The sequence below is a fragment of the Oncorhynchus mykiss genome, chromosome 6, assembly GCF_057628025.1.
Source record: "Oncorhynchus mykiss isolate SJ-2025 chromosome 6, ASM5762802v1, whole genome shotgun sequence".
Taxonomy (NCBI): Eukaryota; Metazoa; Chordata; class Actinopteri; order Salmoniformes; family Salmonidae; genus Oncorhynchus; species Oncorhynchus mykiss.
In genome coordinates, this window is record NC_143027.1 from 29,875,956 (window position 1) to 29,895,711 (window position 19,756).

General features: G+C 42.7%; 1 protein-coding gene and 1 long non-coding RNA gene across 8 annotated transcripts in view; one reads left to right on the top strand and one right to left on the bottom strand.

Moving 5' to 3' along the window:
• Positions 1-1,716: 1,716 nt before the first annotated feature.
• LOC110525693 (uncharacterized) lies at positions 1,717-5,655 on the bottom strand. 3 transcript variants are annotated; one of them, XR_016496613.1, is made up of 3 exons: positions 5,511-5,655; positions 3,731-3,778; positions 1,717-2,857 (listed from the first exon to the last, which is right to left on the bottom strand). It is a non-coding gene; the product is annotated as an uncharacterized LOC110525693 (long non-coding RNA). The 3 variants fall into 3 exon arrangements; XR_016496612.1 differs by having other exon boundaries at positions 5,354-5,628; XR_016496611.1 differs by having other exon boundaries at positions 5,169-5,628.
• LOC110525692 (MLX-interacting protein) overlaps positions 3,979-19,756 on the top strand; it is a 45,995-nt gene continuing 30,217 nt past the window's right edge. For all 5 annotated transcript variants that reach the window (XR_016496610.1, XM_021606040.3, XM_021606042.3 and 2 more), the window contains exon 1: positions 3,979-5,449. Coding sequence is in view for 4 of the 5 variants with exons in the window: in XM_021606040.3 (XP_021461715.3) it covers positions 5,142-5,449 (308 nt within the window). In the remaining variant the exon portion in view is untranslated. The remainder of the gene's footprint in view (positions 5,450-19,756) is intronic.

Sequence of the window (19,756 nt, forward strand, 5' to 3'; positions counted from 1 at the left end):
CTTACCACTGCCACACCTGGCTATAATCGGAGCCTTGTCTGGCAGCAAAACAGTTCATTCAGCCTCATTTACTGACTTTAAAAAAACATGGCTGATATGGCTGACTTGCTTAAACAAATGTGGTTTCTACTGACAATTGAGATGTACAAACTGTGGCATAATGGGACGAAAAGCAGATGAGGCAATCTGTAATTTCGATTAAGACATTAATGAGCGAGCTAGGGCGGATATAGTCAATATAACTATTTGTTCAGCACTTTTCAAATGTAAAGCGACAGAATTCAGAACATGGGCGGTTCTTAGTGTTATCCCTGTACACCAAGTCAAAACCATAAGATAAATAAAGGGGTCTTATAAGCAGACAATGAAATCTCTTACAATTTTCAATAATTACATTTCTCAAAAACAGGTTATAGGCTACATGTGCACCACCATGTCAAAACAGTATTTGAAATTAAGAGGTGGAAATAGGCCAAATTATTAGGGTGAAGCACATAGGCTACTAACAGCTTACTACACAACATACACTTAGTATAACTTTTATTTATTTTTACTTTTACCCCTTTTTCTCCCCAATTGGAAGTTAGTCTTGTCTCATCGCTGCAACTACTGTACGGACTCGGGAGAGGCCAAGGTCGAGAGCCATGTGTCCTCCGAAACACGATCCAACCAAGTCGCACTGCTTCTTGACACAATGCCCACTTAACCCGGAAACCAGCCGCACCAATGTGTCGGAGGAAACACTGTGCACCTGGCGACAGTGTCAGCGTGCTTACATCTGGCCCGCCACAAGTAAGGCTACAGTGCAATGGGACAAGGACATCCCTGCAGGCCAAACCCTTTCCTAATCCTGACGATTCTGGGCCGATTATGCGCCGCCCCATGGGTCTCTGGGTCGCAGACAGCTGCGACAGAGCCTGGACTCAAACCAGGATCTCTAAAAAGAGGCAGAGTTCCGGATTTACAATTCGGAGTTGGATGAAAGTTCAAAACGTATTTTCCCAGTCTCGGTTAATTTTTCCAGAGTTCCCAGTTGTCTTAAACTCACTAAAGTCAGATTTTGCATTTCCAAATTAAGTTGTTTTGTGCGTGGCACAAATCATGCTTCATTGACAGCATGGCCAATGTTGAATGTTATTTTAAACTAGGAAAAGAGGCCCTTAATCATAGACTTGTGACCACACAGCCACTTCACTGAATAGGAGGCTAATGATTGCTTTGCAATGCTTGCAGTTAGCCACTGATTCCTTCCAAACCACTCTGTTGAATGCGATTTCCAACTTGTGTAATGTTTGTCCAATGGCCGATGAGCACCAATACGTTTTATCTATAATTTCTCTTCATATGACAAGGATTAAAAAGGATTTGCCAGTAGATTTGATTCATGGTGATGACTGCTAGCTAAGATGTTGAAAGTCCAATCAAAGCTACTGTAGATATAACACCATTTTATGTAATTCTGTGGCCAAGGACCTTGAGCGTTCTTGGATGGGCACATCTAATAACTCTATGGCAGCACCCAAGGGGGCTTGAATTTTCGAGCTCTGCCCTTAGACTTGGTGGCGACGTAGTGTCCCCATGAGTGACAGAACACTGGGTCAATCACAGCACAATGCTCTTCTGCTGGCTTGTCCCACCACCACAGAAGCACTGAGCAAGGCTGAAATACCTGCATTTTGGAGCTGCCTTGCTCCAAAAAACTAAAAAGACACCATGTTTGTATGCAGTTTTATTAACTCGGTGTATCTATATTTTTTTTTTTACATTGTTTGCAACCTGATGTGACATGTATTAATGTCAAAATAGCATGCAAAACAGGCAAGCCCCCTGCCATTAACCCTTACCTAACCCATTTAAATGTTCAACTTCAATGGGGTAGGAAACGGGAGAGACAAAATGCATGTTACGTGCCTGAAGACCCTGAGCTGTCAACGGACAGTGAACTTGAAATTGATCCTGACGAAAGTGAGAAAAAACCTGGGTCGTCAGGTGGTGTGAAGGCTTCTGAGCCTCACTCCAATGATCAGGAAGACTCTGGCCCAATGGGAGTATGATTCTTGGAGAAAGTGGATCCATACCTTTGGTCGATCTGTTTGTGGTTTTGAGTCTCTGGGGCTAAAAGTGGTGTCCTGCTTACAGAGGTAAAATTAGTTTTATATTGGGTATTCGGTTTCCTCATCAATAGCTATTGAACCAAGCATAACATGACTATGAAGATGGTATATTCCTAATCGCGTGGATGTTGAAAGGTCCAAGGTCAATTAACTACTTGACAATATTTCTACCCAAGTAATTACACAAAAACAAATACACCCCCTCCAACACCCCTGTAGTAATAACACTTCACAATTTTACACACATGTACCAACATACAATCCATTCTCCAACTAAATATTCACAATGGTTGCTAGTTATATTACACAGTACTAGGATTAGTCCATCCATAAAAATTAGAAATTAAACTGTAGGTGCAAACCTGACTATGACTTCACTCTTTCCCAAGTGTGTTAGTATTACAGTATGAATATCCTTGTCAATTGTCATGGGGCATTCTATCTTGGTCTCCTAAGCCAGGTATGTAGATGTCTTAATGCACTGAAAGATCTCTCACAGCTGCTAACTGGGATGGTCAGCACAGTCTGTATGATTGCCTTCAGTGATGGGAAAATATCAGTGTCTTACAATTTATACACACAGGACATGTCAGAAGTGGCATCTTTATGTTTAGCAAGGACTAGTTCCTCTGGCTTGAGATTAATATGCCATGTTTGTCTTGTGTGGGCCTGCCCTCTCGAGATGTTCTCCTGTCTTCTCCCCTCTCTTCCTTGCAGTCTGACATTCTGCTGTCTTGGATTTCCTATATTATTACAGAGAAGGCATAGTATCAGTGCCGTAGCAATATGGACTATCCTGAACAGACAAACACACAGAAGCAATATGCACGCAACATGAACTGGCAAATAATGTTTACATAAATGTTTTCACTCAATCTTAAACCTGATTAACATTCAACTGTCTTACCCTTCACTAACCACAATACCTGTGTTCTCTCGCTGTCGCTTTAGCAACAAATTCTAAATGCGTGCAACCATGTGGCAAAACAAATTAGGTTGGCTTAGATTGTTAACATGTAAGCTATATTTAGTTTCCTATTTTTATTGAAAACAAATACATTTGCACAATGACCACTTGTTGTTTCAAATAAATCGTTACAGTTGTTGGTTAGCTAGCTAGTGAATTTTAGCCATATTTGCATTGACATGAAATCAGTCAAAACAAGACATGGTATCAATAACTTGGATGCAATATGCTGAAATAAGACACTTATTATTCCCACACATGGCAGTGTCATTCTTGCTAGCAATCTGGCCATCCAGAATCACAACAGGCTGATTTAAGCCCCATGAAAGATTGCACATCATTTTTTGTGACGTTGTCAGCCAACCAATCTATGTAGCTAGATGCTAAATAATTATATTGTACACACACAATCTATTCACTTCCTTCTGCAAATACAACAACCGTCTCAGTGTTACCTCGACTGGGTAGACCATCATGTTAGTTCGTTAGCTTAACATTACCTGTCAGTGCAGCTTTTGAGTCAACATGTTGAATGTAAATTACTCGAATCTGGATTACTGTGAAGTCAATAAATCTGAATAACATCATTATGGGCAAAAAAAAACAAACAAAAAAAGTGCTATAGTAATAGCATGCGAACAAAGTTTACCTCCAGTTCTCCTTCTCATCTTTGCGCTCTCTCCCACAGAGAATGAGCCTGTGCACAGATAAAATATATTTTTTGGGGGGAGGAATCAAAAAGGACTTCAGAAAACCACCTTGTTTCCACCTCCTAAAGTGACACCATACACTGAAATGCTGGTTTTAGGCAGCACTAAAAAGACAGGGCAGGCCAGGGCTCATGTTTGTAGTATTCTTTGCAGTGTAGAATAGCTTATTTTACACTATCCCAGCAGGGCAAAAGACTCGGAACAGAGACTAAATAATTTGGGGGTAAAGCCTGGGCCTGGTGAAGTCAATGCGTGATGCAATGCAGACCCGGTGGAGAGCGTGAGACTGAGGAGACCCGGTCTGTCCTTTAGAGTTTTGATGCAGTGTTGCCGGATAAAGTCATGCTAGGGTATAAATTATCCTGTGAGAGCTTTTGTTCCGAACCCACTAAGATGTTTCAGGTGCCAAATTTATGGTCATGTTACAGCAGTATGCAGAAGGGAGATTCAAGTGTGATAAGTGTGCAGGAGGGCATGGGACAAGTGTAGTTTAAAGGGAAAAAGTGTGTGTTTCAATTGTGGGGGTGACCATGTTGCTGGGGATCAGAAATGTCTTGTGCTAGTGAGAGATTTGAGCCCTGTGAGTAGTAGGCCTTGTTGATTGGAGCCCTGTGGGTAGTAGTTAGCTTGTTGCTGTTCTGGTCATTAATTGTACCACAATGAGGGGAAGGAAATCCCAGAAGATTGAATTGGTAGTAGCAACAGCAGCGGCGATGTTCTAGGGTATGAGATGTGTGCTGAAGAACTGCAGGGGGCTTTGAGAGAAGGCAGTCTAGCCTCCCAGGCCTGGTGTGGGGTCTGTTTGGCCAAAGTAGTGGGAATGTGTGTTGGGCATAGTGGTATGTATAGGGTTATGGCGCTTCAATTTCCTTTACCCTTTTTCGTAAACAAATATTCAATGCACGTTCCCAACTGGGAAACGCTGCAATATGGAACAAAGAGTCTACCGCACGAAGACGACTACTCTCTACGTCGGAAGTTATTTTGAGCCTGCAGCTCGAGTGGAGGGTGTTTCTGTGATACTTCAGCCAATCACGTTGGCAGACATGACGGCGCAACATTTAGTCCCTTTAGCTTCACTGGAAATATTTCGATACCAACAACACTTTTGTTAGCTGTAAGCAAGCTATATATAGCTAGCAAAATAGGATACTGAAAAGACTGGCAGTGGCTGCCAACAATGCAACGTTTCTCAAAGGGTGGAGCAAAACTGGAAAATGTATTCGAAAGAGCAAAGTAACATCATGTATGAATAACTTTATTTTAACTCGCAACTACTACCTATGAGAACAGCTAACGTTAGAAAAGAATTCCAGAAGAACTAACGTTAGCTAACTAAATAACTAAGACATGGCTACCACCAGGGAAATACAATACCGAAGCCCCACAGTGAGTATCAAGCAGGAGCAGGACGATGACTCGGACGAGTCTCACATTGGTTTCAAGAAGTCGGATGGACGCGAGTCGCAGATAATCCACAGTGGTCACTTCATGGTGTCTTCGCCGCACATTGAACACCCACCAAGAAAAGGTTACGATTTCGACACAGTCAACAAACAAACCTGTCGGACGTATCACTTCGGGAAGAAGTGTACATCACATCTCTCCATTGACGCGTCGTTGACAAAACTTTTCGAATGCATGACCCTTGCATACAGGTTTGTGTATTGGTTGGTTCTCGTCGTCAATCAATTTAACGTGTGCTAACTAGATAGTTACCTAGCTTCGAAGCATTGCTTTACTGCGGTGGCATTAATTGAATTGGCTACATATTGGACTGTGTTAAAAATATGCGTTGTCCATACCCAGCTACCGAATGGGGAAGATTGTTTTGCATGGCCCGGTGCTCCGGTTGAGTGGAGATGTGTTTAAAGACCAATGGACTTGCCTCAAAAGATAAACTCCGCCACGCGGTGCACCGGGAACGCAAAGTGAACTCGACCAAAATCACGCGGTGCACCGGGACATGCAAAACGAACTCGACCAATGACAACTATCTAAGTGGTTTTATTTTCTAAGCGAATCACAAGTTGGACGAGCCTTTCCTTTTCCAGTGTCTCTCGAGTATTTGATACCACGCCCGAAGCTTTGGGTGTAGCTGAAGTCACGGGTCTAAATTTCTTAAACACAGGCTACAGTATAGTCGCCTACAACAACCATAATCTAATTAATGCTTTACATGTAATAATTCGATGCAGCTCCTTCACATGTAGTGTCTGTCAATGTCAGATGAGAAGCTATTAGGCTTGCCAGGCTACTTACTGAATTTAGTTCAGTTATATCTATCCTGGGCGTGGCGTTTGGTCGGAACGATGTGGCTGGGTAGCCAGGCAAATATTCGGAATTTGCTAAATATTATGTGCTGTGCAGCGGTTCCAATATCAGTTGTCTGTTGTTGCAGTATATTGTCCTGTCCTACTTGCAGGTCTGGTCTGGATAACTTTGCATAACAGTTTGACAGTTACATCGCATTAGGCACCACCTAACGGCATAACCTTCCGTAAAAAAATTTAAACTGTTGAAATATGAAGTCATATTTAAACCCACTCTAATAATCTGACGTAGGGCTATTGGAAGAAAACTATTTTTATACACAGAAGGTAACTCGGCCGAAAATGTATTCTCCAGCAGGTAGCGTTTTGAGTTTTTTTGTATGGAGGTCAATGAATGTCGAATTTGGTCAACCAAAATGTGTCTTTACATGCTATGTGATGTTTATTTGATCAAATAGAAGTTTCGTAATGCTTATGTTGTTAGGAGTGTACTGGTATAAATAGGACACGTGTCATCCCGGCAACTTTGAGAAAAAACACTATCAGAATTGTGCCTGAAGGTGCAATCCGGAATCTTTTTGACGTCGCTACCCCAAAATCCTAACCATAACCCTATCCGGCACCTAAACCAATTTAAATGGCAACTTCAATGGGGTAGGGAAGTCCCAAAGATTCCAAATAGCAAGGACCGTTGTGATTCACACGCGTATCTGCCCTTTCTTTGAATATAATACTCCCACCTGATGCCGCCTCCCGATTACTTTCCATTTTAAGACATTTCTTTTCATTGTTAGAGCGGCCAATGGAGTATCTGGTCAATATAATGTAACATTTGCATAATTTTCAAACTAGCAGAGATCCCACTCTGGAAAACTATACGTGTGTGTCTAATCCAAGATGGTGTAGCAGTCAGACGTCTTTTGTCCTGTTCTTGTCGTGTCCCATGTATATATCTTTTTATATCTTTTTTCTACGCATATATAAAAAAAATATTTTTCTTAACCTCAATCTTCAACATACTCTCCTACAATCCACCTTAATCAATGTGGTATGGATGTGCTATTTTCTTTACTTTTGAACTGGAAACCGCAACAGAAGCTAACCAGCTAACTAGCTAGTCGTCAGCTAGCCACTGCTAGCGGTCATCAGCTACCTTTAGGCCCGGAGAACTCTCGGTAGTCTGCACAGCGTGACTCAAACCAGAGCAAATCGGACCTTTTTACCACACAAAGCCCTGCTGATCCATGACGACTGGTCTGCCGACATAACAGCACGAGGGGGCTACAACAGACTTCTTCCGTCACGACGTCACTCTAAGGCCCTTCTGCTAGCTTGCTAGCCCCGGCCCGCCGAGCTACTCACTGGGCCCCTATGATCACTCGGCTAAGCATGCCTCTCCCTAATGTCAATATGCGTTGTCCATTACGGTTTTGGTTAGTAATTATTTCCTTATTTCACTGTAGAGCCTCTAGCTCTGCTCAATATGCTTTAGTTAACCCTTTAGTTCCACCTCCCAACACATGCGGTGACCTCACCTAGTTTAAATTATGTTTCTAGAGACAATATCTCTCTCATCGTCACTCAATGCATAGGTTTACCTCCACAGTATTCACATCCTACCATACCTTTGTCTGTACATTATGCCTTGAATCTATTCTATCGTGCCCAGAAACCTGCACCTTTTACTCTGTTCCGAATGTACTAGACAACCAGTTCTTATAGCCTTTAGCCATACTCCTATCCTACTCCTCTGTTCCTCTGGTGATGTAGAGGTTAATCCAGGCCCTGCTGTGCCTAGCTCCACTCCCATTCCCCAGGCACTCTCATTTGTTGACTTCTGTAACTGTAAAAGCCTTGGTTTCATGCATGTTAACATCAGAAGCCTCCTAAGCCTCTAAGTTTGTTTTATTCACTGCTTTAGCACACTCTGCCAACCTGGATGTCCTAGCTGTGTCTGACTCCTGGTTTAGGAAGACCACCAAAAACCCTGAAATTTCCATCCCTAACTATAACATTTTCCGACAAGATAGAACTGCCAAAGGGGGCGGAGTTAGTCTGCAGAGTAATGTCTTACTATCCAGGTCTGTGCCCAAATCATTTGATCTTCTACTTTTAAAAAGCCACCTTTCCAGAAACAAGTCTCTCACCATTGCCGCTTGCTATAGATCACCTTCTGCCCCCAGCTCTACCCTGGACGCCATATGTGAATTGATTGCCCCCCATCTAGCTTCAGAGCTTGTGCTGTTAGGTGACCTAAACTGGGACATGCATAACACCCCGGCCATCCTGCAATCTAAACTTGATGCCCTCAATCTCTCACACAAATGATCAATAAACCTACCACGTACAACCCCAAATCCGTAAACACAGGCACCCTCCTAGATATCATCCTAACCAACCTCCAAATACACCTCTGCTGTCTTCAACCAGGATCTCAGCGATCACTGCATCATTGCCTGCGTCCGTAAAGGCTCTGCGGTCAAACGATCACCCCTAATCGCTGTCAAACGCTCCCTAAAACACTTCAGCGAGCAGGCCTTTCTAATCAACCTGCCCCGGGTATCCTGGAAGGATATTGACCTCATTCCGTCAGTAGAGGATGCCTGGTTATTCTTTAAAAGTGCCTTCGTCACCATCTTAAATAAGCATGCCCCATTCAAAAAATGTAGAACCAGGAACAGATATAGCCCTTGGTTCACTCCAGACCTGACTGCCCTTGACCAGCACAAAAACATCCTGTGCCGTACTGCATTAGCATCAAATAGCCCCCCGACATGCAACTTTTCAGGGAAGTTAAGAACCAATATACATAGGCAGTTAGGAAAGCTAAGGCTAGCTTTTTCAAGCAGAAATTTGCATCCTGTAGCAAAAACCCAAAGGTTCTGGGACACTGTAAAGTCCATGGACAATAAGAGCACCTCCTGCCCACTGCACTGAGGCTAGGAAACACTGTCACCACCGATAAATCCGTGATAATTGAGAATTTCAGTAAGCATTTTTCTACGGCTGGCCATGCTTTCCCCCTGGCTACCCCTACCCTGGTCAACAGCCTTGTACCCCCCCCCCCCCCCCCCATTTCTCCTTCACCCAAATCCAGATAGCTGATGTTCTGAAAGTGCTGCAAAATCAGCCTTAAAAATCAGCCCGGCTAGACAATTCTAAAAATATCAGCCGGAATTGTTGCACCCTCTATTACCAGCCTGTTCAACCTCTCTTTCTTATCGTCTGAGATTTCCAAAGATTGGAAAGCTGCTGCGGTCATCCCCCTCTTCAAAGTGGAAGACACTCCAGACCCAAACTGCTACAGACCTATATCTATCCTACCCTGTCTTTCTAAGGTCTTCGAAAGCCAAGTTAACATACAGATCACAGACCATTTCGAATCCCACTCTGCTATGCAATCTGGTTTCCGAGCTAGCTCTGGGTGATCCTCAGCCACGCTCAAGGTCCTAAACGATATCATAACCGCCATCGATAAGAGACAATACTGTGTAGCTGTATTCATCAACCTGGCCAAGGCTTTCGATTCTGTCAATCACCACATTCTTATCGGCAGACTCAACAGCCTTGGTTTTTGTAATGACTTCCTCGCCTGGTTCACTAACTACTTCTCAGACAGAGTTCAGTGTGTCAAATCAGAGGGCCTGTTGTCCGGACCTCTGGCAGTCTCTATGGGGGTGCCACAGGGTTCAATCCTCGGGCCGATTCTTTTCTCTGTATACATCAATGATGTCGCTCCTGCTGCTGGTGATTCTCTGATCCAACTCTACGCAGACGACACCATTCTGTAAACTTCTGGCCCTTCTTTGGACACTGTATTAACCAACCTCCAGACGAGCTTCAATGCCATGCAACTCACTTTCCGCGACCTCCAACTGCTCTTAAATGCAAGTAAAACTAAATACATGCTCTTCAACCTATCCCTGCCTGCACCTGCCCAGTGCAGGCAGTGCAACCTATCCCTGCCTGCACCTATCACTCCAGTGTTTTAATTGCTATATTGTAATTATTTCGCCACTATGGCCTATTTATTGCCTTACCTCCCTTATCCTACCTAATTTGCACACACTGTGTATATACTTTTTTCCTACTGTTTATTGACTGTTTGTTTATTCCATGTTTAACTCTGTGTTGTTGTTTGTCGCACTGCTTTGCTTTATCTTGGCTAGGTCGCAGTTATAAGTGAGAACTTGGTCTCAACTAGCCTACCTGGTTAAATAAAGGTGAAATAAAATAGAAATATGTGTGTATATGTATGTGTGCACAGTTGATGTCGGAAGTTTACATACACTTAGGTTGGAGTCATTGAAACTCGTTTTGCAACCATTCAACAAATTTCTTGTTAACAAACTTTAGTTTTGGAAAGTCGGTTAGGATGTCTACTTTGTACATGACATAAGTAATTTTTCCAACAATTGTTTATAGACAGATTTTTTCACTTATAATTTACTGTGGCACATATCCAGTGTGTCAGAATTTTACATACACTAAGTTGACTGCCTTTAAACAGCTTTGAAAATTCCAGAAAATGATGTCATGGCTTTAGAAGCTTCTGATAGGCTAATTGACATCATTTGAGTCAACTGGAGTCAATTGGAGGTGTACCTGTGGATGTATTTCAAGGCCTACCTTCAAACTCAGTGCCTCTTTGCTTGACAACATGGGAAAATCAAAAGAAATCAGCCAAGAATTGTAGACCTCCACAAGTCTGGTTCATCCTTGGGAGCAATTTCCAAATGCCCGAAGGTACCACGTTCATCTGTACAAACAATACTACGCAAGTATAAACACCATGGGACCACGCAGCCATCATACCGCTCATGAAGGAGACGCGTTCTGTCTCCTAGAGATGAACTTACTTTGGTGCGAAAAGACAACCTCAACGGATCTTGTGAAGATGCTGGAGGAAACAGGTACAAAAGTATCTATATCCACAGTAAAACGAGTCCTATATCGACATAACCTGAAAGGCCGCTCAGCAAGGAAGAAGCCACCGCAGAACCGCCATAAAAAAGCCAGACTACAGTTTGCAACTGCACGTGGGGACAAAGATCGTACATTTTGGAGAATTGTCCTCTGGTCTGATGAAACAAAAATAGAACTGTTTGACCATCGTTATGTTTGGAGGACAAAGGGGGAAGCTTGCAAGCCGAAGAACACGTCCCAAAAGTGAATCACGGGGCGGCAGCAGAAATTTGTGGAGTGGTTGCAAACGGGTTTTAATGACTCCAACCTAAGTGTATGTCTACTTCCGACTTCAACTGTATTTATTTAATTTACTTACTGTGCTGTTTCGTTGTTCATCTGTTCAGTCGTTTCAATCTCATCCAGGATTTCTATGGAACACTGTTTGCGTGTCAAAAATTATACTATTTAACACTATTTGACGTGTCAAATAACAATATTTGACCAATCAGGACCTGAATATGACTGCGCATCACATAATAATTTAACGTTCATAAATGTTTTAAGTAGTTATTACACGTTGATTACACTCACTCATATTTGATATGTCACAACGATTCATCTATGTATGCTAATGTGCTGGTAAAGTTGTCTCGCGCACCTACAGTGCTGATCATAAAAAAAGCTAGGTTGCTCATGGATGCAAACAATCATCTTCCTCAAAAACATAGCAAAACGACAATCTGTTTCAGTAGCTATAGTTAGCTAGCTAACTATATAGCTAGGTGTCATCTAAAATAACCCTAATTTATAAGACCGTTCTTACTTGATTAATGGTGGTCGGCCCCATCTATGTGAAGCTAGGTACAGTAAGGATTAGCCGCAATAGTGGACTTTGCGGTTAGCCTTCAAAGTAAAAGTATGGCATAATTCTACTATTTTTATTAATTTGCATCACTTTTAATGACATTATTTTATTTTGAAGGTGAACCGCAAATTCCACCATTGTGCCTAATCCTTATTGTGGCTAGCTTTACAACACACAACCCGCTCCTGTCGAGCCTCACTAGCTGGATGAAGCTAGCTGGCTGCTTATAACGTTAGCTTTGGGCAATAGGGTTAAGTAGCTGGCTAGCTATTTATTTTCATGAACTGAAGTTCAATTTCAATAGACGAATAACAAGTGGCAACCTAGCTAATACGTACTCACAAAGATTCCTAAATCATTGCCCAGAATAATGAAAATGACTGCAGTTTCTACTGGTCATTTGTTTTCAGGCTAACTAGGTAATGCTAGCTACCCCAGAAGTTGCGGTTGAACAAATTATGCTTGATAACCAATGCTGTATTGTAAACACATCTTTCATAACCAGTGTTTGCATGTTTGCTGACTTTTTTTTTGTACAGCTTTGACAGTGCTAGTGTATATTTTTTGACACACAAAGACCCAAACGGTGTTTCATAGTATGTATGTCGTGAAGCTAATAGCAGTGACGCTATTACTGTGTAATTCCGGTAAGGCAACATAGCACACTTGGTAGTGTTAACCGGTGCCCGACCAGTCGGCGAAAGCCAACATCACCAACGATGGAGAACGGTGGATTGTCAAGAGGAATGAATTCCATTATCTTGGCTTTAATGGATTTCGCCTTTGAGTTGTCTTGCTGAAATGTTGTTACTCTTTCAAATGACTGCTTGACTTTGTTGACTGATCGATCCACACAGCAGACGTTTGGGCTAGTTTAGGAATGCTGTGTTGAATGTATTGAGCAAAATTTTACGTGGCGTCATTACGTCATGTACCTTCGCTATATACAGTTGGGCAAAAAAAGTATTTAGTCAGTCACCAATTGTGCAAGTTCTCCCACTTAAAAAGATGAGAGGCCTGTAATTTTCATCATATGTACAACTTCAACTATGACAGACAAAATTAGGGAAAAAAATCCTGCATTTTATAAGGAATCACTCAGATGCCGTCTTTTGTCTAGTGCCAAACACAGACAGACCCTGTTTCATTGAGAGAATGGACCCTGGATTGTTGGGATTTTACAGCCCGATGTTTAGCCATGCTTGATGTGCTGAGTATGGAGAGGACACTTGACACCAGATGCCCAAGCAATGCAAACAGCCTGAGCACCACTTTGCTGACAGGGGTTTTGCAATAAAAGTCGGTGTTGCTCCTTCTCAGAACACCCTCAACCCATGTCAACACATGATATGACACCTGTGCAAGGGAGATTGCATTCCTTTACAGCTCTCTGCTTGCCAAGGATTGGCACCATCGCACATCCCGCAACCTTTGCTCTAGTTTTACGGCAGACTAGGTTTAGTGGAATGTAGAGAACAATGACAGAAGTTCAGAACCTGAACTAAATGTAGGTGGTAGGGCCATGGTGCAGGTACATAACACAAACTTGGCCAATTAAATCAACAGCATTTTTTGCGCTTTCATTCTCATAATCTAAGGTCATCCCTCAGTGATGTCAAGCTAAGGTCATCCCTCAGTGACGTCAGGTAAGCGCTGCTTGACCGTTTATCTCTAGTGAACCACACCCTTTACTACATGCACGATAATCTGGATTCCTTTAGCACTTTGGCTCTCTCTTAGAGCAACAAAAGTGTACTGCAATGTAGACTGTCCAGGTACACTCTGTTTTGCTACACAGTAGGACAGCGCCTGAAGAGTCCACCATAAAATCAAACTCACTCTTTTTTTTCATTACACTGCATTTGAAGATGCACATGACTGGTAGACTGGCCCAGTTTAAGGAACCACAACGATTCTGCCAACCTTTTTCACTCATAGTAGTTTCACATTGGCTGGGTGCATCTTCAAATCTACAAATGTCCTCTCCATCTATGACAGCCCATGTGAGGACACTTGTTGCTCCTGACTCCCACCTCCTACCCGACCCCCCCCCCCCCCCCCCAAGTGAAAGGCAACACAGTGATTTATTTGTCCTGTGTCAAGCAATTTGAGCAAGTGCCAAGGTCAAGAGTGAATGCCAAAGTGCAACTATTATGAGTGAGAAAGGTTGACAGACTCATGGCAGTGACTTAAACTGGGCCAGTCTACCACATTCATGTACACTCTTGACCTTGGCACTTGCTCAGATGGCTTGGCACAGACATCACCCACCCGCAAAGTGTTGCCTTTGCAACTTGGGGGGTTGGGGTAGGGCGTCCAGAGCATCAAGTGTCCTCACCTAGGCTGTCATAGATGGAGAGGTTTTAAGCCTGGTGTCCCCAGGAATCCCCAATGCAGTGGCTAGTGGCTACATTTGTAGACATGTAGCCAAGTGGATGGGTGATACGGGCATCTGGCTCAGGTGGCTTTGTACACATCAACTTGGTTAAGTGGAAGGACATATCCTTGATTCATTAATAGTTTCAGTTCACTTGTCAGGGGATAAAAAAATACCTTTCATTCCATGTATATGCAAAATACATACTAAATAGAGTCTATGCTCATTGTCATTGGGTAATTTAAACAGAAAAACACTTGCTAGAGTTGCGAGGTGATTTGCTAAATGATGGACTGCAAGCGCCACTTGAGCTGCGACTCGCGCTACCGAAACAGGCCCCGGTTTCCCAAAAGCATCTTATGGCTAAGTTTATCGTTAGAACCTTCGTAGGAGCTACGTTAAATCTCCAAGCTGTTTCCCAAAACCATTGTTAGAAAAGTTGCCCTTGAAAACGCTCGTCATTTACCGACTGCCTCAGACCTCTCAGAACCAGCCCCAACCTGGCCTCCGAGGCAATACGAACCAGCTAAGTGTGTCGTTAGATGTTTTTTGCATCTAGCGAAGATATACGCTAAACACAGAATCAAGATGTTTGTCTGTCTCTCTGACCGCCGATAACTTCAGAATGATGTTGACTAGGCTACAAATAAGCAAAGGATAAAAATAAGTTTCAGATAAATACAGTATAGGCTATATAGGCCTATATCTTTAAATCCCATTTAAATCAATTTCATGTTAAATCAATTGAGTTATATTTGGCTAATTGTAGGCTACTTTCTGTAATATTTGCCCCAGTATATTTAATGTGTAGGCCTAACAGCATGTGGACAATTTTGTACCAAATCTGGGATTTTAGTGCATTATTATTGGGTAGGCATTAGAATAACACTCCTATATTTGCAGTCATGGGTGGTAATATCTCTCTAGGAGCTGATTCATTCTCAGTATTGTGAAAGAATTCTAATGTTAAGGTAAGATTTTAATATATTCTGAACAAAAACATAAACGCACATTTTTTTTGCTCAGTGACAGTTCATGTAAGGAAATCAGTCAATTTAAATAAATTATCCAATGGATTTCACATGACTTGGAATACAGATATGTGTCTGTTGGTCACAGATACCTTAACAAAAATGGACCTCAGGATCTCGTCACCGTATATCTCTGTGCATTCAAAATGTTATTGATAAAATGCAATTGTTTTTGTTGTCCGTAGCTTATGCCTGCCCATACCATAACCCCACTGCCACCATGGGGCACTCTGTTCACAACATTGACATCAGCAAACCTGCTCGCCCACACGACTCCATACACGTGGGCTATGATTGGATGGCCGGCTGTGGCACAGCATGGGATCGAACCCGTGTCTGTAGTGACGCCCCAAGAACTGCGATGCAGTGCATTTGACCACTGCGCAACTTGGGAGGCATGATCTGGCTGTATAATCAGCTTTTTGATAATCCGTCCACCTGACAGGTGTGGCATATCTTGGCAAAGAAGAAATTGACACTAACAGAGATGTAAACAAAATTCGAGAGAAATAAGCTTTTTGTGCATTTGGAACATTTCTGGGATCTTTAATTTCATGAAACATGGGACCAACACTTCACATGTTGCGTTTATATTTTTGTGCAGTGTAGAAAGGTGATCCGAGAGCAGTGCTGCCTATTTTTCAGTATCGACACATGCTTCAACGACGCATTTAACAAATGTTCTCTGCATGGTGTTTTGACAAACGTATGTTAAGTCTTCGGCCGTTGGAACGATGCTTCGTTAAAACACTCCTAAACCCAGGTGCAACTTCGTCGCTGTTCACCGTTTACTCCCGATTTAACTGTGTTTTTCCCTGAATATTGCGAGTTGAGACAAACCGTTAACAACATTAGAAAGCAAAAATTCCCATATTTAACCATACGTCACCCACATTCCATGGGTGTACATTTGTTTACCTTGTGTTTGATTTGTTTAGTTTAAACTTGGTGGGCAGGCTTTTGTTAAAAATGTAACAAAGTAGACTAATGATTCAGAAAAAAATACTCTGCCTTTTACCAAAACAATGTTTTTGTTGCACGTTTCAGTCTGGAACCTGCCTAGGTGTAGGGCTGTTGTAACCAATTCTAAATGGCACACTAGTGGTTCGCAAGTCTCTTTTGAGTTTGTGATAAAACTGTCGTGATTAAGCAAGGAATGTAGCTTGTCTATAGTTTTGTTTGTGTATTCCATCAGTTAGATGCGTTTTATAGGCAGTATTTCTACAGGCCTAATGGGATCTTTTGTGTTCAGCACGCCTGTGAATAGACTAGAGGGAGTGGTCTGATCAGAATTGAGTGAGTGAGGCACTTGGCCTTGGTTTAATGTTTGTTGTTTTAAACAAATGGAACACTAGAATCAATGTGAAATAAAGGTTGTCTTTGTGACAAAATTGTACCTTTCCCGACCGGGCATCCACAGTTTACCTACCCCGGGTCATTGGGCAACCTTTAATGTCAATCCAACATAGCATATTTCCCCAGATTCTCATTGAAAGTTCAAAAGGGGAAAGATCGTTGTGTGAGGAAACCCGTCTGTGTAGAGCGACCAACTAAACACTCGCCGTAACCATGTCTGTCAGGGGAACATCCATTGCTGTGGCGCAACCCGTTAGTCCTACACATATGAATGTTCCTTTGTTCCTGTTTTTTTCTTGTCCTGTTGATGGCCTCTGTCTTCCTGTGTTTGACTCAACCCTATGAACTGGACTTTTAGTTATAGTAAACAGATTATACTAGGCCAGGGAGTCCCAAACCTTTTTGGGCACTACCCGTAGGGTGGCGCACAAATGGCCCAGCGTCGTCCGGGTTTGACCGGTGTAGGCTGTCATTGTGAAAAGAATTTGCTCTTAATTGACTTGCCTAGTTAAATAATGGTTACATAATTTTTTCATGTTGATAGCGAAAAATGATTCCGACCCCAACCAAGTGAGAAACAAGTGAGAATTTTTTTTTTATTTGGGGCTATGGCAGTCGATTGAAAAACATTCTAACAGTATTTCTGATTGTCTTCTCAAATCACCATCACATAGCCCCACATTAAAACGTAGGCTATGACAGTCAATTGCAAATTACTGACATGTATATTATCTCACCAGCACTAATGAGATGGGTGTGCATGTCGAGTCGGAGATTCTCAAAGTCAAGGGGCGTTTTTCGAATGGCGCGCCTCATCTCTGCTGTCACATCCAACCTGGATTGACATTTGGTTTTAATGCAGACGAGAGCACTGAATCCAGCTTCACACAGATACACTACATGACCAAAAGTATGTGGACACCTCGTCAAACATATCTTTCCAAAATCATGGACATTAATATGGAGTTGGTCCCCCTTTTGCTGCTATAATAGCCTCCACACTTCTAGGGAGGCTTTCCTCTAGATGTTGGAACATTGCTGCAGGGACTTGCTTCCATTCAGTCATGAGCATTAGTGGGGTCGGGCACTGATGTTGAATGATTAGGCCTGGCTCGCAGTCATCTTTCCAATTCATCCAAAAGGTGTTCAATGGGGTTGAGATCATGGCTCTGTGCAGGCCAGTCAAGTTCTTCCACACCGATCTCGAGAAACAATTTCTGTATGGACCTCGCTTTGTGCATGGGGGCATTGTCATGCTGAAACCGGAAAGGGCTTTCCCAAACTGCTGCCACAAAATTGGAAGCACAGAATCATCCTGAATGTCATTGTATGCTATACCGTTAAGGTTTCCCTTCACTGGAACTAAGGGGCCTAGCCCGAACCTTGAAAAACAGCCCCAGACCATTATTCCTCCTCCACAAATCTTGGCACTATGCATCCGCCAAACCCAGATTCTTCCGTCGGACTGCCAGATGGTGATGGCGTTATTCATCACTTCAGAGAACGTGTTTACATTGCTCCAGAGTCCAATGGCGTCAAGCTTTACGCCACTCCAGCCGATTCTTGGCATTGTGCATGGTGTTCTTAGGCTTGTGTATGGCTGCTTGGCCATGGAAACCCATTTCCTGAAGCTCCTGCCGTAGTGATTGCTGCAACCAAGGACAGATTATTTTTACTCGCTAAGTGCTTCAGCACTTGGTGGTTCCCGTTCTATGAGCCTGTGTTCCCTACCACTTCGCGGTTGATCCGTTGTTGCTCCTAGATGTTTCCACTACAAATAACAGCACTTACAGTTGACCGGGGCAGCTCTAGCGGGGCTAAATTTGACAAACTGACTGTTTGGAAAGGTGGCATCCTATGACGGTGCCACGCTGAAGAGCTCAGTGATTTTCAACAAGGCCATTCCACTGCCAATGTTTGTCTATGGAGATTGTATGGCTGAGTGCTCAATTGTATAAACCTATCAGCAACGAGTGTGGCTGAAATAGCCAAATACGTTATCTGCAGCATTCAGTCACATGACAGCTCAATCAACTGTTAGATTTTACTTACTGGCACATCAACTGAGCCAGGATCACAGTCAAACGGATTGGGTCCCAAACTGTTCTTCTAATCGTTGGAGGTGAGCAGTCATCACTCGTGTGGGACACTTACTGACACTGTACTCAAGAGCATGCTCTGACCAACTGGCAAGTGTCTTCACTGACATTTTCAACCTTTCTCTGACCGAGTCTGTAATACCTACATGTTTCAAGCAGAGCACCCTAGTCCCTGTGTCCAATAACACCAAGGTAACCTTCCTAAATGATTACCAACATGTAGCACTCACATCTGTAGCCATGAAGTGCTTTGAAAGGCTGGTCATGGCTCACATCAACACCATAATCCCAGAAACCCTAGAACCACTCCAATTCGCATACCGCCCCAACAGATCCACAGATGACGCAACCTCTATTGCTCTCCACACTGCCCTTTCCCACCTGGACAATAGGAACACCTAGGCCCTAAAAATGGTTAGACTCCAGCCACCCTAGTCATAGACATGGCAAGCGGTACCAGAGCACCAAGTCTATGTCCAAAAGACTGCTTAACAGTTTCTACCTCCAAGCCATAAGACTGCTGAACTGTAAATCAAATGGCTCCCCAACTATTTGTTTTTACGCTGCTGCTCCTCGCTGTTTATTATCAATGCATAGTCACTTTACCCCTACCTACATTATAGCCCTACCTACATACATTATATATATTACCTCAATTACCTTGACTTAACCCCTTGTATATAGCTTCGTCATTATTCTTTTATTGTGTTACTTTTTTTTTTTAGTTAATATTTTCCTAACTCTTATTTTTCTTAACTGCATTGTTGGTTAATGGCTTGTAAGTTAGCATTTCACGGTAAGCCTGTTGTATTCAGCGCATGTGACATGCATGTTCACTTTTGAAAGACTCTCTCCAATAAGAATTATTTCCTCTGAATCCACTGATTGTCGCTCATATAAGGTTTTTGTATTTCCCCTGCATGCATGCATGCTTGCATTCAGTTAATTTAGTTTCCCAAATATGTCAGTTACATAGACAAGGAGACACATTTTCTTTTCATTACACAGAAAGTCAACCAAGTCTATTTTTTTATTTTAATCTTTCCAACACTCCCC